Source organism: Pelophylax lessonae (genome assembly GCF_965119305.1).
Source record: "Pelophylax lessonae genome assembly, chromosome: 9".
NCBI classification, from domain to species: domain Eukaryota; kingdom Metazoa; phylum Chordata; class Amphibia; order Anura; family Ranidae; genus Pelophylax; species Pelophylax lessonae.
Window position 1 is genome coordinate 265,629,167 of NC_138776.1, and position 22,623 is coordinate 265,651,789.

At 44.5% G+C, this 22,623-nt stretch overlaps 1 protein-coding gene across 1 annotated transcript in view; it reads left to right on the top strand.

Moving 5' to 3' along the window:
* Positions 1-22,164, top strand: part of LOC309563939 (uncharacterized protein) — a gene marked incomplete at its 5' end in the record, with an annotated part of 30,889 nt that extends 8,725 nt beyond the window's left edge. Inside the window, 11 exons of the mRNA XM_082268570.1 lie at positions 10,673-10,696; positions 10,783-10,906; positions 11,023-11,147; positions 11,241-11,382; positions 11,679-12,648; positions 15,411-15,509; positions 16,331-16,334; positions 19,920-20,042; positions 20,193-20,393; positions 20,549-20,684; positions 21,174-22,164. Coding sequence (XP_082124696.1) covers positions 10,673-10,696; positions 10,783-10,906; positions 11,023-11,147; positions 11,241-11,382; positions 11,679-12,648; positions 15,411-15,509; positions 16,331-16,334; positions 19,920-20,042; positions 20,193-20,393; positions 20,549-20,684; positions 21,174-22,075 — 2,850 coding nt within the window. The 3' untranslated portion in view covers positions 22,076-22,164. The remainder of the gene's footprint in view (positions 1-10,672; positions 10,697-10,782; positions 10,907-11,022; positions 11,148-11,240; positions 11,383-11,678; positions 12,649-15,410; positions 15,510-16,330; positions 16,335-19,919; positions 20,043-20,192; positions 20,394-20,548; positions 20,685-21,173) is intronic.
* Positions 22,165-22,623: the final 459 nt, after the last annotated feature.

Here is a 22,623-nt window from a genome sequence, read left to right on the forward strand (position 1 = left end):
AGGCGGCGGCCGGAAGCTGAGAAGATGGGGCGGATGCCCGAGAAGGCTGCCCCAGTACAGGCAAGGAGTAGCTGGGATGCCGCAGGACCAGCGGGGCTCGGAGCCAGCAGCGGTGACTCTCACGTCCTGCCCGGAAGTCCGGTCCACGATCCCGCGATATCCGGCCGACGTCAGGTGACCACCAAAAGACACCTGACCAGCCGAATGACGTTCAGCGCAGCAGCAGGCCGGCATAGCGGAGGGGCGGCGCTATATAGCCCGCTAGCTCCTCCCACAAATACCGGCCTGCGGCCGCACACTTATTATGGCCGCTAGATGGGGCTGACGATCATAGGAAATTTAATTAATTACAGCCAGAATTTATCATGGGTGGGGCCTTACCACTGCACTTTTTCGCTAGAGGTAAGGATATGGATTACTCACCTCCATGTTCTTCCTTTTCATGGTGACCCTCAGTGAACATCTGGGCCTGGTGTGTATTTTGGAGTGAACACCAAACTATTTATTCTTTTTTCTTTTGAAGACTTAGGTCTGTGGAATAATTTTAAAAAATCTCCGTTATGTGGCCATCATCTATAATTATATAGTTAAAAAAGAAAGAAGATGTCTGTGGAATGTTTTATGATATCTAGTAAAACACAAGACATCTCCATTTTGGTCTGGAAGTTCACCGCATTACTCGGAAATTTACCGACCATGCACCCTCTCTGGTCCCTGTTTTTTGTTGCCTACACATCTTACCATCGCTCAATATTGCCACTTTTAGTTAATGTGGCAAGGAGTTGCATTACGGAGTTTTAGAAACAATGGACAACCCCTTCACCAAGGTGGTTGGCGAAGGTGAATGATTTACATAGTTACATAGTAGTTGAGGTTGAATAAAGACAATAGTCCATCCAGTTCAACCTGTGTAGGTGTGTGTGGACGTAATCATTTCCCATACCCCTGAATGTTGTGATCCTTGAGATGTACGTCCAAGAGTCTTTTAAAAGTAGCCATACTTCCTGCAGTTACTTCCATTTGTGGTAGAGAGTTCCACAATCTTGTAGCCCTTACAGTAAAGAACCCCCTGCGTAGCCTGAGGTTAAATCTCTTCTCCTCTAATCGCATTGTATGGCCTCGTGTCCTCATGCATTCGTTGCGACTGAATCGTTTTTTTTTCTATGCTGAGATCACCGTTGAGGTATTTGTAAATTGCTATCATGTCCCCTCTCAGGTGTCTCCTTTCCAGGGAGAATAAATCAAGCGCTTGTAAACGCTCTTCATAATTAAGGTCCTCCAATCCCCTAATTAGTTTAGTTGCCCTTCTCTGGACTCTCTCCAGCTCCAACACATCCCTTCTGAGGACCGGCGACCAGAACTGGACAGAATACTCCATTTATGAGCTGGAAGATCTGAAAGCCACCGAAAAAGACTCTTGTTAAATATTCTGCAAGAAATGCTTCTATTGGCATGATTTTTAATATGCCCCTGAATATCAACATATATCGGAGATCCTAAATTCTTCTGGTTCTATTAAAGCTGGATCTGGTTGTCTTGTCCCAGCTTGGAGAGCTTTCTTTTCCCTTTGCCCCCCTTTCCCCTACTTTTTACGTACCCTTTACTCGCTCTACGACTTAGTTGTCACCTTCTAATACAGCCTTTTTTAACCTAAGTACCCCAGAGGAACCCCTAAAATTTTCAGGTCTCAGGGAACCCATACTAAACCTAATTCTTTGGGGGTCAGTGGGAAAAATGATCATTGGTATCATTCTGCTGGCTTTGCCAAGTGTCATTAGCTCCAGAACTATGTAGGCACTATCAGATGGTAGATAAACCAGCCAAAACTCATAGAACCCCTAACTACCCCTGGTGGAATCCTAAGGTTCCACGGCTGTTTTAGTAGTTCTGTAGATAGAAGGGAAAACAGAAGTGCCTCTAAGTGTAGACTTTTAATACCATTTAATAGAAAAGAATATCAGGCAACTCATATTAGCATTGTTAAAACAGGCATGTAGTTGGTCCATATTTCCTGGGGTCAGTTTGTTTGGGCGTGACTCACATTAGCAAGGTTAAAACAGGCATGTAGTTGGTCCATATTTCCTGGGGTTAGTATGTTTGGGTGTATCCGCTGCTGCTGAATCCACCGCTCATCTGGGTCTCGGTAGCCGGCTGGTGCCAATAGAGAGGGCTGGGATGCTCTTGGAGCGCTGCTTGACCAAGGGGCATGCCTAACAGACCATTCTCATTCTCGGAAACATGCTGGTGTCATCATCACGCCCAACGCTGCACTCCCTGAGCATCCCAGCCCTCTGTTCTGGACTCCTCCATGCACCAGCCGGCTCCTGGGACCCAGATGATCGGCAGATCTAGGAGCAGCGGACACAGCCAAAGATACTGACCCCACCGGATATGGACCAACTACCTGCTTGTTTTAACCTTGCTAATGTGAGTTTCCTGATATTCTTTTCTTAATACAGTGGGGGAAATAAATATTTGATCCCCTGCAGATTGTGTAAGTTTACCCACTTACAAAGAAGTGAAGGGTCTATAATTTTTATCTTAGGTGTATTTTGTATTGGAGAGACAGAATATCAACCAAAATCCAGAAAAAAACACATAAAACAAATGCTGCATATTAAGTTGCAGTTCAGTGAGTGAAATAGGTATTTGATTCCCAGGCAAAACATGACTTAGTAGTTGGTGGAGAAACCCTTGTTGGCAAGCACAGAGGTAAAACGTTTCTTGTAGTTGGTGACCAGGTTTGCACACATCTCAGGAGGGATTTTGGTCCACTCTTCTTTAGAGATCTTCTCTAAATCCTTAAAGCGGAGTTCCGGGCACAGATGTCATTTTTTAATAAACATACCCCCGGGACAGTCAGTGCTAGCACATTCCACAATGGCCAGCCTCTGATCTGTCCCGGTTCGCACTTACCTTTTAGAAGAAATACTTACTTATAAAATTTCTTCCACAGCGTTTCCATCTCTCTTGTGGGCAGCTGAAGCCGGCGCGGTCCTCTTCTGTGTCTTCTTCCGCGTCTTCTTGTCCCAGAATGCGCCTGCACCGGCCCCTCTCGTCATTTCTGGTGCGGCGCCGCATTCCTCCACAGCTTCTGGGCATGCCCAGAAGCTGTTTGTCGCCCGGAAATGACGAACGGGGCCGGTGCCGTCGCATTGATTCCTGGGAGCTATGACGTTCAGCTCCCAGGAATCATAGCGAAGGCAGGAAGTGACGGGGTGAGCCACGGCTCCGAGGGAGGAAGTACTCTGAGGTGAGTATCTTCGATCTTCAATTGCAAGGTAAGTAAACAAAAAAAAAAAAAATAACTATCCAATTCCTTTTCAGGTGAGGCATACCTAGCGGAGGGGCACAAAAAAAAAATATTGTTTTTGTGCCCGGAACTCCGCTTTAAGGTTTCTTGGCTGTGACTTGGCAATTTGAAATTTCAGCTCCCCCCAAAAACAATTTTAATAGGATTAAGGTCTGGAGACTGGCTAGGCCACTCCATGACCATACTGTGCTTCTTCTTGAGCCACTCTTTTGTTGCCTTGGGGGTATGTTTTGGGTCATTGTTATGCTGGAAGACCCATCCATGACCCATCTTCAGTGTTCTGGCTAAGGGAAGAAGGTTCTCATTCAATATTTTACAATACATAGCCCCGTCCATTGGCCCCTCAATACGGCAGAGTTGGTCTGTACCTTTAGCACAGAAACACCGCCAAAGCATACTGTTTCCACCTCCGTGCTTGACTGTAAGGATGGTGTTCTTAGGGTCATAGTCAACATTTATCTTCCTCCAAACATGGCGAGTCAAATTAATGCCAAAGACCTTAATTTTGGTCACATCTGACCACAGCACTTTCTCCCATTCCTTCTCTGAATCATTTCGATGTTCATTGGCATGACTGTACATGTGCCTTCTTGAGGAGGAGGACTTGCCGTGTTTGGAGGAACAAAAATGCTGACTACGAGCCTGGATCTTTGGTTGATATTCTGTCTCTATCATTTTAAACACACCTACAGTGGGTACGGAAAGTATTCAGACCCCCTTAAATTTTTCACTCTTTGTTATATTGCAGCCATTTGCTAAAATCATTTAAGTTCATTCTTCTTCCTCATGAATGTACACATAGCACCCCATACTGACAGAAAAACACAGAATTGTTGACATTGTTGCAGATTTATTAAAAAAGAAAAACTGAAATATCACATGGTCCTAAGTATTCAGACCCTTTGCTGTGACACTCATATATTTAACTCAGGTGCTTTCCATTTCTTCTGATCATCCTTGAGATGGTTCTACACCTTCATTTGAGTCCAGCTGTGTTTGATTATACTGATTGGACTTGATTAGGAAAGCCACACACCTGTCTATATAAAGCCCCATACACACACGCAGATCGTCGTCATACAAACGTCGGCGGACGAAAGATCTGCCGATTGTATGCGTGTTAGTATGGTGCCTCCGACAGCTGTCTGCACACAATCCGCGGACAAGAGTCTTTCTTGCAAACATGAAAATTTTTGTCTGCGGACACCAGAACGGACAATTGTTTGCCTGTCAGTACAGAAATCAGCCGACAGACCGCAGATTTGCAAGACTGGGCATGCTCAGAAAATAAAAAACACAGGGAAAGTTAACCATTACATGACATCACTTCTGCAGTCAGCTGAAGTCTGCGGACAAAATTCTTGTGCTGTCCTTGTGCTGTCTTTGCACTTTTCAACAGACACCGACATCCCGGGGAGAAAAGACGAACATTTGTATGACGACGATCTGCGTGTGTGTACGGGGCTTTAGACCTTCCAGATCACAATGCATGTCAGAGCAAATGAGAATCATGAGGTCAAAGGAACTGCCTGAAGAGCTCAGAGACAGAATTGTGGCAAAGCACAGATCTGGCCAAGGTTACAAAAAGATTACTGCTGCACTTAAGGGCTTTATGGCAGAGTGGCCCGACGGAAGCCTCTCCTCAGTGTAAGACACATGGAAGCCCGCATGGAGTTTGCTAAAAAACACCTGAAGGACTCCAAGATGGTGAGAAATAAGATTCTCTGGTCTGATGAGACCAAAATAGAACTTTTTGGCCTTAATTCTAAGCGGTATGTGTGGAGAAAACCAGGCACTGCTCATCACCTGTCCAATACAGTCCCAACAGTGAAGCATGGTGGTGGCAGCATCATGCTGTGGGGGTGTTTTTCAGCTGCAGGGACAGGACGACTGGTTGCAATCGAGGGAAAGATGAATGAGGCCAAGTACAGGGATATCCTGGACAAAAACCTTCTCCAGAGTGCTCTGGACCTTAGACTGGGCCGAAGGTTTACCTTCCAACAAGACAATGACCCTAAGCACACAGCTAAAATAACGAAGGAGTGGCTTCACAACAACTCCGTGACTGTTCTTGAATGGCCAAGCCAGAGCCCTGACTTAAACCCAATTGAGCATCTCTGGAGAGACCTAAAAATGGCTGTCCACCAACGTTTACCATCCAACCTGACAGAACTGGAGAGGATCTGCAAGGAGGAATGGCAGAGGATCCCCAAATCCAGGTGTGAAAGACTTGTTGCATCTTTCCCAAAAAGACTCCTGGCTGTATTAGATCAAAAGGGGGCTTCTACTAAATACTGAGCAAAGGGTCTGAATACTTAGGACCATGTGATATTTCAGTTTTTCTTTTTTAATAAATCTGCAACAATGTCAACAATTCTGTGTTTTTCTGTCAGTATGGGGTGCTATGTGTACATTCATGAGGAAGAAGAATGAACCTAAATGATTTTAGCAAATGGCTGCAATATAACAAAGAGTGAAAAATTTAAGGGGGTCTGAATACTTTCCGTACCCACTGTATGATAAAAATTAAAGACCCTTCATTTCTTTGTAAGCAGGCTAACTTACAAAATCTGCAGGAGATCAAATACTTATTTCCCCCCACTGTAAATGGTCTTAAAAGGCTAAACTTAGAGGCGCTTCTGTTTTCTCTTCTTGATACATGTACTCAGGAGATTGCTTCAACACCCACAAAAGGCTTGCCCTAAGTTGCCGACACCTTTCAAAGTTTGCTGCCCTCACCCCTCTCAGTGGATGGACTCTACCCATAATCTTTCATTCTAATCTATGGACTTATCTACGTGAACTATATGGTACCTTTATATGATTAACTATTTGCGCCCAAAACCATGCTACTACTACTGTTTTAGAAGTTCAGCCCAACCATTCTTATTTTTACCCCTCCCCCCTCACCCAATTCTACTCAGGAAAGGGTCGGCTAAGATATTATGATCATTTCAAAAGTATTAGTCAAATGCAGTCATTTTGAATTCCACAAGATGGTGATCTCACCTAGACAGGAAGTCTCTATGGAAGACAGGAAGTGATGTCAGGTATAAATTTGAATTTCCAGGTCAGAGGCGAGTCGGAAGGAAGTAGAAAGGAGACATTGTTGGAACTGGCAGCAGAGGAGGTAATAAGATCTTATTGTCTATTTACACCCAGTAACACCCCGCCCGTCATGTTCCGTCCTCTTCCTCCATAGTCACTGTGACGTCTTTTATCTCCCGCAGCTACTACATGTACATATAGCGAAATATAAAAATGTGCCTATTATAGGGTGACCAGACATCCCCGGTTTCCGGGGACAGTCCCCGGAATGAGGACACTGTCCTCGGACCAAGTCTGTCCCCAGATTTCAAAGACAGTCAGTGCAGAATTAAAAACAAAACTCTGAATTATACCCCCCCCCCCCCCCCCGCTTTGCCGCTCCTACTAGCTTGGGGGGGGGGTGTATTTTTTCCATTATCTGTGCCCCTTTCTGATGATCATGTGCTGGTCGGAGCAAAGGGACTATTTATTCAGATCCGGGCGCATGTCCCTTCCGCTCCCGTTCTTCTTCCTTGGTTCCAATCCCGGCCAGCCACCTGCCTGCCTATCCACAAGAGCGAGACTTGTGTGACACTGAGTCTGTCTCTTAGGCATAATGGATGGTATCATAACTCATGGGCAGCAGGCACTCCATCGTGGCTCTGGCTGGCTCTGTCACAGTATGTCACATAACATGACTGCTGGGTGCTGATTTTGTTAATTTATTGGTCATAAGTCCACCATCAGCACCCAGCGGCCATGTCATGTGACACAATGGGACAGAGCCACGATAGAGTCCTGCTGCCTGTGAGTTACCATAATGCTGATGATCTTAACCAGTTGCTGATCGTTTTAGAGCAGATTTACTGCTACAGGGTGGTCGTGCTGCGCAGGATCATGTGTGTATATATATATATATATATATATATATATACGTGATCCTGCATTTCTGGGTATCAGAGCCAATCAGCAGGTCCAGCGGACTCGATTTCTGCCGGTACCCACGGGTCATTTGGTACACAGGCAGACTGGCAGCCTACCTATGTAAACAAGGCAGATTGATGGAAGACATTGATCCTGTGTTCCTACAAAGCAGAGACAGAGATCTATGCCTTCCCTTAGTAAAAGCACCTCCCCCACAGTGAGAAAAGACTTCTTAGGCACACATTTAACCCTTTGACTGTCCTAGATTTTAACCTCTTCCCAGCCAGCGTCATTAGTACAGATCACTGTGTTAGTGTCACTTTGTAGTCCCACTATCAGTCGCTAATTGCTGCCATTACTAATAAAAAAAAAAAATATGTCCCTGGATTTCATTTTAAAAATCTGGTCACCTTAGCCTATGATATTATTTTACCTTTACCACATTTCCTGTGACAGAAAACAGAACCCATTCCACCGTCACTTCTGTCACCGATGTAAAACAAAATGGAGAATTCAGTCATAGAAGAGCTGAGGAGAGTCGGACACCTCACAGCCATCACCTCAGAGTTCCCCGCTTCACACCTCCTCCACTGCCACTGGCCGTACTCTCTCCACACCAACCAATCACAGGGCAGGGTCACAGTCACTGGGCGGATTCTGCTCTCCACAGAGACTCACCTCAGACCTCTCCACTGCCACAGGCTGTACTCTCTTCACACCAACCAATCACAGGGCAGGGGGCACAGTCACTGGGCAGATTCTGCTCTCGCCAGAGACTCACCTCAGACCTCTCCACTGCCACTAGCCGTGCTCTCTCCACACCAACCAATCACAGGGCGGGGTCACAGTCACTGGGCGGATTCTGCTCTCCACAGAGACTCACCTCAGACCTCTCCACTGCCACTAGCCGTGCTCTCTCTACACCAACCAATCACAGGGCAGGGTCACAGTCACTGGGCGGATTCTGCTCACCATAGAAACTCACCTCAGACCTCTCCACTGCCAATGGCTGCACTCTCTTCACAACAACCAATCACAGGGCGGGGTCACAGTCACTGGGCGGATTCTGCTCTCCACAGAGACTCACCTCAGACCTCTCAACTGCCACTGGTTGTACTCTCTCCACACCAACCAATCACAGGGCAGGATCAGGATTATCACAGAGAGAGAGACTCACCACAGTCACACACTATTATTATTATACATTTATATAGCTCTGACATATACCGCAGTGCTGTACAGAGATCACTGAGCCAATCATATTAGTCTCTGTACCAGAGGAGCTTGCACTCTAATGTCCCCTCCCCCACAGTCACACGCTACTATTATACATTTATACAGTCACACACTATTATTAGTCATTTATATATCTCTGGCATATACCGTAGTGTTGTACAGAGATCACTGAGCCAGTCACATTAGGCTCTGTACCAGAGGAGCTTACACTCTAACAGTCCTACACTATTTTTGACTATTTACACCCAGTAACCCCCGTCATGTCCGTCCTCTTCCTCCGTAGTCCCTGTGACGTATTTTACCTCTAGCAGATGATGATACACACATATATAGTGTGGAAACTGATATTAAAGTGGAAATAAACCTATTGATTTAACGGTTTCTCAAAACAGTCACATTTTAAGGCATGACACGAATAATAACCACCATAGTTGCTTGTGTTCTTCACCAAACTGTCAAGCCATGAATTGGCTGGTGTCATTACTGATCACATTTGCAGCACCATGGCAACTGTAGGTCAAACCAAGGGTAAGAAGGCAATTTCTTTGGCTGTAAAGGAGAGGAGGACTTAAGCTGGCAATAGATGGTTGGAATCATGAAAGAAAAGTCTTTGGAAAATTTGGACGAAAATTTTTAGAACTTTCAAATATCATTTGAAAGATTTTGTGTGCTTTTAACATTTGATCTGCGGAATGAATGGACTTTACCGAACGAAATAAACTTTTAGCAATTCCTCCGTTCGAGAAAAGTTTTCCATCCAACTTGGAATTTACTGGTCACTGTGGTCGAAAATAAACATTGATTTGACCCAACTAATGAATGAAAAGAAAAACGAACACACCATCTTTGAACATTCTAAAATTTTCATGCAAAATTCTACTGATCTATGGTCAGCTTAAGTTCCACTTTAACGTCTTCATCTCCCCCCACTAGGGTCGGAAAATTTCCCTGTGTATGGGGTTTAAAGGTTTTCTTCATTTCGGAGTAGTTTTACCTTAGCAGTCTCTTGTAACAAAGGATGAGATTTGGATTTGGGTTGTACTGAAATTTGACCCAAATTTCCAGGATGTGAATTTTGGTTGAGTAAGAGTTGTTTAATTTTGATGCTTACCTGTATTGCCTAATAATGGGGAGGACAAGGTGGATAACCCCACTCCCTAATTAAAGAGGGGGTCTGAGATCAGCCAATAATGGGGGGAGGAGGTGAATAACCCCACCCCTCACTATAAGAGGGGGTCTGAGATCAGCCAATAATGGGGGGTAGGGGTGAATAACCCCACCCCTCACGATAAGAGGGGTCTGAGATCAGTTAATAATGGGGGAAGGAGGAAAGTGTCATTTCTTTGAGGCAGGTAGGAAAAAATATAACAGGTTTGCTGGGGGTAAGAAACACGACAAACATTAAGTAACCCAATCTACACATTGCCAATTTCCACTGGGGGCAGCCTGCCTAATAACCTCTTATACCCCCATCCAAATAATGTATAACCAATACAGTCCAGATAATTCTCCTATATCCGTCTACAGAGAAACCCGCATAGATCACATGACCACATCAATGAGGATGGCGGAGGACCGGAGTCACATGACTGAGAGGATACTAAACCTCACCCTGGAGATCATCTACCTGCTGACCGGAGAGGTGAGGAGGATTCTGGGAGGTCACATGACATCACTCTTATCTCTATTAATAAAACACAGACCTGACGGGAGAGGTGAGGAGGATTCTGGGAGGTCACATGACATCACTCTTATCTCTATTAATAAAACACAGACCTGACCAGAGAGGTGAGGAGGATTCTGGGAGGTGACATGACATCACTCTTATCTCTAATAATAAAACACAGACCTGACCGGAGAGGTGAGGAGGATTCTGGGAAGTCACATGACATCACTAGTATCTCTATTAATAAAACACAGACCTGACCGGAGAGGTGAGGAGGATTCTGGGAGGTCACATGACATCACTCTTATCTCTATTAATAAAACACAGACCTGACCAGAGAGGTGAGGAGGATTCTGGGATTCTAACACGATATTCCTATTGGTTCTCCAATACAGAGATTTCCTCTTTTGAAGTCAGGTGATCGTATGATCATCACAGTGCCTCCATGTGACTCCCTAAAACCTGAGAGACACAACATGCAGAAGATTCTAGAAGTCACCAAGAAGATGATGGAGCTGCTGACAGGAGAGGTGAGCGGTGCTGGGAATTCTGGGACATTATCCAGTAACAGACAAGGGATGTGTCTGGATGGTGACTGTATCATTGTGTGTGTCAGGTTCCTATAAGGTGTCAGGATGTCACTGTCTATTTCTCCATGGAGGAGTGGGAGTATATAGAAGGACACAAGGATCTCTACAAGGACGTCATGATGGAGAATCAGTCGCCCCTCACATCACCGGGTAAGAGGAGACTTTATTGTAAAGGAGAGAGCAGTACGGAGGATCCACCTAGATCCCCCATCATCTGATAAACACATAGAAACAATGTATTCAGTCAGTGTGTGTGTTTCCTACAGATGGATCCAGTAATGGGAACCCACCAGAGAGATGTCCCCGTCCTCTGTATTCCCGGGATTCCACACCGGAAGGTCACACCATCCCTCAGCATTACAAACTTGGTGGGATAGAGCATCTAGAACACGTAAGTGAATTTTGGAGATGATGTGTCAGCTTAGCTTTTTTTATGTGAGCTTATATTTTATAGATATTATTTTCTATCGTTTTCTTGGTTTAGGTTGAAGATCTGATAGATATAAAAGTTGAGGTTAAAGCAGAAGAAGAAGAGATGTATGTAAGGGATGATCAGCAGTTTATGGAGGAGGATGGAATAACGGGGACATTTACAGAGGAGGACACTCCTACAGAGATCAGACCAGGTGAGTCCTAAACACTAAATACATTCATATCACCAGAAGCCTAGGCCTATGGTCACTTTATCTAAGATAAAGTATGATAAAGGATCTGCAAGTCTAAACTTTGACCCTCTTGTGTGTAAGAGATCACATGGCCCATTGACTAGGCTTGTGGTTGCGTAAAGATCACCCATCTCCCAGCTGGTTGGGACATCCACAGAGAACATCTGCTCACTCATATCTACCTGATCCAGATGGAATCTTGATGTAAGTGAACTAACCCTCTCATATCTATTGATGATGTTTTTATATTTTTCCAGGACACGCCATGGAGAAACCCTCAAAGGATCGTCTCACTTTATCTCCAGGTTGTAAAATGGAAGATGAGGACATCACAGAAAAGACAATGAGCTCCACTATGGATGGTGGACTTCACAGTGTGGATAGACCATGGAATCCCTCTGACTCTGAGCAACCTCGTACTGCAAGGGATGGTGCCGGAATTCAGGGGAAGGAGACATTTACTTGCCCGGACTGTTTGGAAAGTTTTACCTCTGAAATAAGGCTTACTGTGCATCTAAGATCTCATATGGGTGAAAAACTTTATCCCTGTCCTGAGTGCGGGAAATGTTTTCTTCATAAATCAGAACTGATCATACATTGCAGGTCTCACACAAGTGAAAAGCTTCATTCCTGTCCTGAGTGTGGGAAGTGTGTTTTGCGGAATGCAGAACTTGCTGGGTGTCAAATTTCTTACACAAGTGAGAAACCCTGTTTCTGCTGTGAGTGCAGGAAATGTTTGGCATTGAAATCAGACCTTGTTGCACATCAAAGATCTCACATAGGGGAGAAGCCGTATTCCTGCCCTGAGTGCGGAAAAGGTTTTTCAGATAAGTCCAGTTTTTACAGACATAAGAGGAATCATACAGGTGAGAAGACACATTCCTGCCCTGAGTGCGGGAAATGTTTTTCACGAAAGTCTTATCTTTCTGAACATCAAAGATGTCACACGGGGGAGAAGCCTTATTCCTGCCCCGAGTGCGGTAAATATTTTTCACAGAAGGCCCATCTTAACACACATCAGAGGACTCACACGGGCGAGAAGCCGTATTCCTGTCCTGAGTGCGGGAAATGTTTTTCACGGAAGTCTTATCTTGATGAACATCATAGATGTCACACAGGTGAGAAGCCGTATTCCTGTACTGAGTGCGGGAAATGTTTTTCTGAAAAGTCCAGTCTTTGCAGACATCAGAGGATTCACACAGGCAAGAAGACATATTTCTGCCCTTAGTGCGGGAAATGTTTTTTTTTTTTTTATAGACGTACAATTTTTCTGATAATCAAAAATCTTACAGAGGGGAGAAGCCATATTTCTGACCTGAGTCTGGGAAATGTTTACTACAAAAGGCCCATCTTTCCGTTCATCAAAAACCTGTCTTCAGTGCGAAAAATGTTGTTCAAGTAGGTCCAGTCTTTCCTATCATCATCAGAGATCACCCATGGGGGAGAAGCCGTATTCCTGTCCTGAGTGCGAGACATTTTTTTCAGTTAAGTTGCACCTTGACAGACATTAGAGGTTGCACACGGGTGAGAAGACGTATTCCTGTCCTGAGTGCAGGACATGGTTTTCAGTTGAGTCACATCTTGACAGACATCAGAGGTTGCACACGGGTGAGAAGCCGTATTCCTGTCCTGAGTGCAGGAAATTTACTTAGAACCCCTTCTAATTATTTAGAAGAGAAAAGCATCCTCTGCCACAAAGAGCCATTATGATTATTATTTTATTAAATAGCAAAAAGACAATGTCCACAAATTTATAACATAAGGATCCCCTAGTGCTGCCCCACGCTGTCAGTGATTCTACCCCCACTGTGTCTGTAGTCTGCTCCCCATTCATGTCTTCTCAATAACGCCTGTTTACCCTACAATGCCCACTGCCCCCCCCCCCCCCCCACCACCTGTACTGCCAGAGATAATGAGTTGTGGAAAGAACACGAAGGGGAGACTACTGCCCACAACTAGGAGGATCTGGTTTCTTCAAGATGCCAAGCAAGGAGCCAATCTCTTTACTTTCCTAAAGGAGCATCGGGGTGCTCAGTACTGAGCACTCTGGTGTTCATTCATGTCTGAAGGGATCGGTAAACATGAATGGCATGTTTGCAATTTCTCGCCCTTGTGATTGAACACAGAAAAGCTCAGTACTGAGTACTCTTGTGTTCATTCATGTCTGAAAGGATCAATAAACATAAATGACATGTTTGCTATCTCTTCCCTTTGTGATTGAACACAGAAGTCCTCAGTACTGAGCACTCTGGTGTTCATTCATGTCCGAAAGGATCGGTAAACATAAATTGAGTGTTTGCTATGTCTTCCCTTTATGATTGAACATAGAAGCACTCAGTACTGAGTACTTTGATGTTCATTCATATCTGAAGGGATCAGTTAACATGAATGGCATGTTTGCAATCTCTCTCCCTTGTGATTGAACACAGAAGAGCTCAGTACTGAGTACTCTGATGTTCATTCATGTTTGAAAGGATCAATAAACATGAATGGCATGTTTGCGATCTCTGCCCTTTGTGGTTGAACATGAAAGTACTCTGGTGTTCATTCTTGTCTGAAGGGATCAGTAAACATGAATGCTATGTTTGATATCTCTTCCTTTTGTGATTGAACATGAAAGTGCTCAGTACTGAGTACTCTGGTGTTCATTCATGTGTGAAGGGATCGGTAAACTTGAATGGCATTTTTGCTATCTCTTGTCTTTGTGATTGAATGCAGAAGCACTCAGTACTGAGTACTCTGATGTTTATTTATGTTTGAAGGGATCAGTAAACATGAATGCCATGTTTGCTATCTCTTCCCTTTTGTGATTAAACAGGGAAGTGCTCAGTATTGAGTACTCTGGTTTTCATTCATGTCTGAGGAGATCGATAAACATAAATGGCATGTTTGCTATTTCTTCCCTTTTTTTTGGAACACAGAAGTGCTCAGTACTGAGCATTCCGGTGTTCATTCATATTTGAATGGATCGGTAAACATAAATGGCATTTTTGCGATCTCTCTTGTTTGTGATTGAATGCAGAAGCGCTCAGTACTGAGTACTCTGGTGTTCATTCATGTCTGAAGGGATCGGTACACATGAATGGCATGTTTGCTATCCTTCTTCCACAAGGTGTCTCTCCAGCCCCAGGTCCCAAAGGCCTAATCTACTCCAGACTACAGACCAGCTAATTTAAGATCAAGGGTAGCCGATATCCTTCTGTCTTCCCCCTTAAGAATCCCCCTAACCTGGCTCCTCCACTCTAGTCCTCAAGTAGTGAGTTCTCCTTCAAGGTATCTGAAGGGATCGGTAAACATGAATCGCATATTATCTATCTCTTCCCTTTGTGATTTAACACAGAAGCGCTCAGTACTGAGTACTCTGGTGTTCATTCATGTCTGAAGGGATCGGTAAACATGAATAGCATTCCTCAAGTCCCCCAGTAGTGGGTTCTCCTACAAGGTGTCTCTTCAGACCCAGGTTCTGGAGGCCTACTCCACTCCAGGCTACAGACCAGCTAAATGGAAGTTGGAGGTAGTTAAAGTCCTTCTGTCTTCTCCCTCAAGGATCCCCCTTAACACGGTTACTCCACTCAATTTTCCCAGTGGTGGGTTCTCTTACAAAGCGTCTTTTCAGACCCCCTGCAGTGAGTTCTTCCACAAGGTGTTTCTCCAGCCCCAGGTCCCAAAGGCCTAATCTACTCCAGGCTACAAACCAGCTAATTGAAGGTCAAGGGTAGCCAAAGACCTGCCTTCTCCCTCAAGGATCCCCTTAACATGGCTCCTCCACTCAAGTCTTCCAGTAGTAGGTTCTCCTTCAAGGTGTCTGATGGGATCAGTAAACATGAACTGCAATATTTGCTGTCTCTTCCCTTTGTGATTTAACGCAGAAGCGCTCAGTACTGAGCACTCTGGTGTTCTTTCATGTCTTAAGGGATCAGTTAACATGAAAGCCATTCCCTTTGTGATTGAACAAGGAAGCGCTCAGTACTGAATACTTCTGTGTCTAGTATTAGTGAGTACAAGGTGGCAGAGGAGAAGAAGATTGAAGACTCTATGTCCCCAACCTCTTTATCTCAAAAGGGTATAATCCACAGTCATAATATTCGGTATTTATTAGTTTTTATCTTAATTCAATAAGATTTTTTATATACTATATTGTGTTTGTGTGTATTCATTATTTCAATGTATTTTTGATGGAAAAAAAATAGTTTGGATAAACATTTGCACAACGGACGTGGGATGTTTTTTTTATCGGCCCTGTGTATGGTTTGTGGGGGGGGGGGGGGTAGGGGGGGGGGGTTAGAGGCAAGGGGGTAATTAAAAAAAAAAGCAAAAAAAATGATAAAAAAAAAGTTGAAATAGCAAAAAAAAAAGAAAGGTTTGTTCACTTGAGGTTGAATGTGGAGAACGGGCCTGGCAGCGAAAGGCTCAAAATCAATTTAAGAACCCAGGCACGTTTTCAAACTTGTACTTTATTTAAATATAACATTTATATTTTATATGTTTTATCTTATTTACCGTATTAGTTCCTTTATATGGAAGAATTGCACATGGATCATTAGATTATTTTTATGTTTCAATTTTTTTTTTTTTTTTTTTATAAGGCCAATGTTGATTCAAGGAACATGACTAACTATAAGAACTTTTTATAGGGGGGCCTAACTAATTCAAAAATCATTTTATCTCCTATATCAAAAGTCTCCAAGCTAACAATGCCAACAGAGTGACAAACCTATACAGTATGCATATACCGCAAAACAATATATAACAGAGAATGAAGAGATTGCAATAACAGGGCTGTCTAAGGGCAATTTTCCTAAAGCGTCACTAGGAGGCAGAACAGTCTATGAGACATTAAGCACAGACAGATAAGCAGACCATGCAAATGGCTACTTGCATTTCCCATGGAACATTATTTTCCTCACAGGGAGGTGAGACGTTTCTTGGTAGTTCAGGCGGGCACCTAAAGGAAACCCTGGACCAGCTTGATCGAGAACTGGATTGGACAGAGGCTCCTGATTGCTGACCCAGGTCCCGCCCAATTTCTTCCCTGGACAAGACACTCAGATACCGGTCTTTTGTGATTTTGCTATATTGTGTTGCATATACTCCAAGTCTGAAGCCCACCCAGTACACAGTACTCACGTATTTCCTGCCAAAGCCTTGTTTCATGGAATAAAGAATGTTCTCTGAAGATGCTTTTCAATGCTTTGCTGAAAAATTATTTTGGTACATTATAACATCTTCCTCATTGATCTCATTACAGTACACTCCAGTTCCTTAACACAGAACAACAAAGCCTAGCCTTTTTTCCCAGCAAACTCTTGTTAGTCCCCGAGCAGTGGGTTCTACCACAAGGTCTCTCTTCTGACCCAGGTCTCGAAGGCCTACTCCACTCCAGGCTACAGTCTAGCTAATTGGAGGTCTGGAGTAGCCAATGTCTTTCTGCCTTCTCCCTCAAGAATCCACCTAACATGGCTCCTCCACTCAAGTCCCCCAGTAGCGGGTTCTCCTACAAGGTGTCTCTTCAGACCAAGGTCCTGAATGGGTACTCCACTCCAGGCTACAGTCCAGCTAATTGAAGGTCTGGGGTAGCCAATGTCTTTCTGCCTTCTCTCTCAAGAATCCACCTAACATGGCTCCCCCACTCAAGTCCCCCAGTAGTGGGTTCTCCTACAAGGTGTCTCTTCATACCAAGGTCCTGAAGGGCTACTCCATTCCAGGCTACAGACCAGCTAAATGAAAGTTGGGGGTAGTCAAAATCATTCTGCTCTCTCCCTGAAGGATCCCCCTAACATGGCTCATTCACTCAAGTTTCCCAGCAGTGGGTTCTCCTACAAGGTGTCTTTTCAGACCTAGGTCCCGAAGGCCTACTCCACTCCAGGTTACAGACCAGCTAATTGAAGGTCAGGAGTGGCCAATTCCTGCCTTCTCCATTAAGGATCCCCCTAACATGGCTCCTCCACTCAAGGGCCCCCGCAATGAGTTCTTCCACAAGGTGTCTCTCTAGGTCCCAAGAGCCTAATCTACTCCAGGCTACAGACCAGCTAAATGAAGGTCAAGGATAGCCAAAGACCTTCTGCCTTCTCCCTCAAAGATCCCCTTAATATGGCCCCTCCACTCAAGTCCTCCAGTAGTGGGTTCTTCTTCAAGGTGTCTCTTTAGACCCAGGTCCTGAAGACCTACTCCATGCCAGGCTATAGACCAGCTAAATGAAAGTTTGGGTATAGGATTGTATATATGAGATTGTACGATTCTTTTTTTTTTTGGTTGTATTAAATGGACTTGTGTCTTTTTTCCACCTGACTAACTATGTAGCTATGTATTAATTTATCAACCCCAGCTCAGGATGGTGATCTTGGTCACTTTCAAGCCCCTTCTCTGTGATAGCCTGATCTTCTGCTGGGAGATGCAGGAATAACTCATCAGCCTCAGCCTGGGATGGTGATCCTGGTCACTTTCAAGCCCCTTCTCCATGATAGCCTGATCTTCTGCTAGGAGGTGGAGGGATAACTCATCAGCCTGAGCCCGGGATGGTGATCTTGGTCACTTTCAAGCCCCTTTTCCATGATAGTCTCATCTTCTGCTGGGAGGTGCAGGGATAACTCATTAGCTTCAGCCCGGGATATTGATCTTGGTCACTTTCAAGCCCCTTCTCCAGGGTAGCCGGATCTTCTGCTGGGAGGTGAAGGAATAACTCATTAGCCTCAGCCTGGGATGGTGATCCTGATCACTTTCAAGCCCCTTCTCCACAAAAGCCTCATCTTCTGCTTGGAGGTGCAGGGATAACTCATCAGCCTCAGCCTGGGATGGTGATCCTGATCACTTTCAAGCCCCTTTTCCACGATAGTCTTATCTTCTGCTGGGAGGTGCAGGGATAACTCATTAGCCTCAGCCCGGGATAGTGATCTTGGTCACTTTCAAGCCCCTTCTCCACGGTAGCCTGATCGTCTGCTGGAGGGTGCAGGAATAACATCTTTGCTTCCCCCTCTGATGAATTAATGACCAGCCCTGCCTAATTTGTAGGTGATTGGATCACGCACAGCAATCTTTGATCCAGTTATCCAATTCATTACCTGGTCCTATGTTCGTGGCTAGTTATTATAGCAGTAATCCCATTAGGAATAAAGGGGTCATCATTGTAGGGGTGGTAGGTTGCCTGTTTACCTGTGGAGTATAACAGTAACACAGTAAGCCCCTGACATGCTGTGAATAGTAGTCCAGTACGCACCTTCACTAACTTAAAAAACAGATGTTGGTTAGGGTCCTTTCACACGAGCGGTGCACCCGACGGACTCCGTTTTGCTCAGCGGGGATTGTTCCACCGATCCCCGCTGAGCAGGCGGATGACAGGTCCGTGTCTGCTTACTTTGCAGAGATGGAGCTGTCAGAGCCCCACTCTCCTCTATGGGAAATCGGATGAAAACGGATGGCCTGTCCGTTTTCTTTTGACTTGATCCTCCAGACGTATGGAAAATAGGGTTTCTATCCATCCGGATTTCACAGACAGGATCGTATCGGATAGCAGCGAGTGTCAGTGGAGATGTCTCCGATGAGTCCGATGACATCCGCGGCTCCATAGGGCCGCATGAAGCATCTGATCAGGTCCGCCTGAAAAACTGACAGAGACCTGATTCGAAAGCCTGTGTGAAAGGGGCCTTAAAGTATGATACAATACAAGGAAGTCTTGGGGCTGCAGTTCCGCTGAGCTCCACAAGGTGGTCATGTCACTCCTACCCAGACAGGAAGTCTCTATGGAAGGCAGGAAGTGATGTCAGGTACAGACAGGAAGTTCCAGGGGAGAGGTCAGTTGGGAGGAAGTAGAGAGGAGACATTGTTGGAAGTGGCAGCAGAGGAGGTAATAAGATCTTATTTTATATTTACACCCAGTAACCCCCCGTCATGTTCCGTCCTCTTCCTCCATAGTCACTGTGACCTCTTTTATCTCCAGCAGATGATGATACACACATATATAATGTGGAAACCTAGATAAACCTTCAGGGTCAGAACATTCCCTCACTTACAGGGCCAGAACATTGTCTTCATCTTGTCACTTTTCCACCAATGACCTTTTCGACTAAATTGGATTATACAACTTTTATTAGGGGTGGGGGTTTTATTTAGACATAAAGGAAACTTTATTTGGCTTTATTTTCTGGCATATCAAAAGCTAATGAAAAATAAAACAGATAACAGATTTTATATCCCCCATACATCCCCATCCTAATATTGTACAACCAGTACAGTCCAGATAATTCTCTCTTACTAATTATTGGTCTACAGGGAAACCCCAAAAAGGATGGAGGAGGACCGGAGTCACATGGCTGAGAGGATACTAAACCTCACCCTGGAGATCATCTACCTGCTGACCGGAGAGGTGAGGAGGATTCTGGGAGGTCACATGACATTACTCTTATCTCTATTAATAAAACACAGACCTGACCGGAGAGGTGAGGAGGATTCTGGGATTCTAACATGATATTCCTATTGGTTCTCCAATACAGAGATTTCCTCTCCTGAAGTCAGGTGATCATATGACCATCACAGTGCCTCCATGTGACTCCCTAAAACCTGAGAGACACAACATGCAGAAGATTCTAGAAGTCACCAAGAAGATGATGGAGCTGCTGACAGGAGAGGTGAGCGGTGCTGGGAATTCTGGGACATTATCCAGTAACAGACAAGGGATGTATCTGGATGGTGTCAGGTACATAATTAACAATTGCTGATAGTTTTGATTTATACACAAGCATGTTTGTTACAATTAATGTTTCATTTTGTATATTCAGATTAGAAACTTTGGGGATAATATTGTTGTTAAAGAAGAGTATAAAGAAGAGTATGAGGAGTATGGTGTCATGGAGATTTTTGAAGAACATAAGGACATGATGGAGCTGCCTAATAACAGAAACCCACCAGAGAGATGTCCCCGTCCTCTGTATTCCCGGGATTCCACACAGGAAGATCACACCATCCCCCACCATCATCAGGTAGGTGGAGTTGAGGGTCGGGAACATAAAGTGATTGAACACTCTGACATGTGGAGACGATGTGTGGACTCTACAAGATGATATTTTCTATGTGATCTCACATCATAAATACTTCTATGTTACAGATGTTATTTTCTGCCATTCTGTTGGTTTAGGGTGAAGATCTGATGAACATGAAAGTTGAGGGTGAAGTAGAAGAGACGTATGTGAGGGATGATCAGCAATATATGGAGGAGGCTGGAATGATGAGGACGTTCATAGAGGAGGACACTCCTACAGAGATCAGCACAGGTGACCCATAATATATTCTTCTCTTATCTCTGCTCTGTTACTGCTCACTAATTGGTCTAGTGTAAGGCAGGAACTGAATAATATTAGCCATTAATAGATTGATAATGTACTGGTATCCATCCTGGGGTTCAGCTGGCATCATCAGATTAAGTTTCACTCGTTTTCCATGCTAAAGGGTCTGCAAGTCTGAACTTTGACCCTCTTGTTTATCAGAGATCACATGACCCAGTGCCTAGGCTTGTGGTTGTGTAAAGAGCATGGACCTCCCAGTCCCCAATGGTTCCTGCTCTTCTGACAAGGCTGTGTAAATGTAGAAGTGATCTGGGAGGAGGACCAACGGCCCTTTGACTGAAGAGGTGAAGAGTCCCAGCTGGTTGGGACATCCACAGAGAACATCTGCTCACTCATATCTACCTGATCCAGATGGAATCTTGATGGAAGTGAACTAACCCTCTCAGATCTATTGACGATGTTTTTATATTTTTCCAGGACATGCCATGAAGAAACCCTCAAAGGATCGTTTCACTTTATCTCCAGGTTGTAAAATGGAAGATGAGGACATCACAGGAGATTGTGGAGGAGAAAAGACAATGAGCTCCGCTATGGATGGTGGACTTCACAGTGTGGATAGAACATGGAATCCCTCTGACTCTGAGCAACCTTGTACTGTGAGGGATGGTGCCGGAATTCAGGGGAAGAAAAAGTTTATTTGCCCGGAATGTTTGGAAAGTTTTACCTCTGAAATAAGGCTTACCGTACATCTAAGATCTCACACGGGTGAAAAACTTTATCCCTGTTCTGAGTGCGGGAAATGCTTTCTTCATAGATCAGAACTTGTCACACATTACAGATCTCACACAGGTGAGAAGCCATATTCCTGCCCTGAATGTGGGAAATGTTTTTCACAAAAGACCCATCTTTCCAGACATCAGAAATTACATACAGGAGAAAAGCCATATTCCTGCCCCGAGTGCGGGAAATGTTACCCACGGAAATCAGACGTGGTTATACACCAAAGGTCTCACACGGGGGAGAAACCGTACTCCTGCCCCGAGTGCGGGAAGCTTTTCTCGCAGAGGGCCAATCTTTCAAATCATGTGAGATTGCACAAAGGGGAAAAGCCGTATTCCTGCTCCGTTTGCGGGAAATGTTTTTCACGGAGAAACAACCTCTCTGTGCATCAGAGATCTCACACGGGGGAGAAGCCGTATTCCTGCCCGGTGTGCGGGAAACTATTTTCACAGAAGTGCAACCTTAAAACACATGTGCGGTCTCATGCGGAAGAAAAGCGGTTTTCCTGCCCTGAGTGCGGGAAATGCTATCCGAAGAAATCAGAACTTGTCAAACACCAAAAATCTCACACCGAGGGAGAAGACGTGTTCCTGCACTGAAACGTTTCTCACAGAAGTCTTGTCTTCCGAATACGTCAGAGATCCCACACAACCCTCGAGTTGTATTAGTGTCCTGAGTGGACACGAGTCCAGAGGTGGGGAACAAAAATGGCGAAAGGTCTGAGGGGGAATGATGGAAAAGAGGGACATGACTGAAACCTTTAAATACATCAAAGGGGCGAATAAGGTTCAGAAGGACAGGACTTCAATATGAAGTCAAGATCAAGTTTACGGGGACTTACCTCAAGGAGGACCAGGAGGAGAGTTTAAAACTAATCTTAGAAAGTAGTTTTTACTGAAAGAGTAGTTGATGCTTGGAATAGACTTCTAGCAGAGGTAGTGAGTCAAACATGCTTGAGACAAACATAGATCTATACTCAAACAAAAAAGTTAACAAAAAATAAATAAAAAATTACAAAAAAAGTATAAATAAAAAATAAAAGAAATTGCAGATTCGATGGAGGGGGTGTCACTGCTGGTTGAGTCCATCTAGCAGATCTCCCGTGATTTTCAGGAGAGGTTTCAAAGGAAGACATCATGGTGAGAGA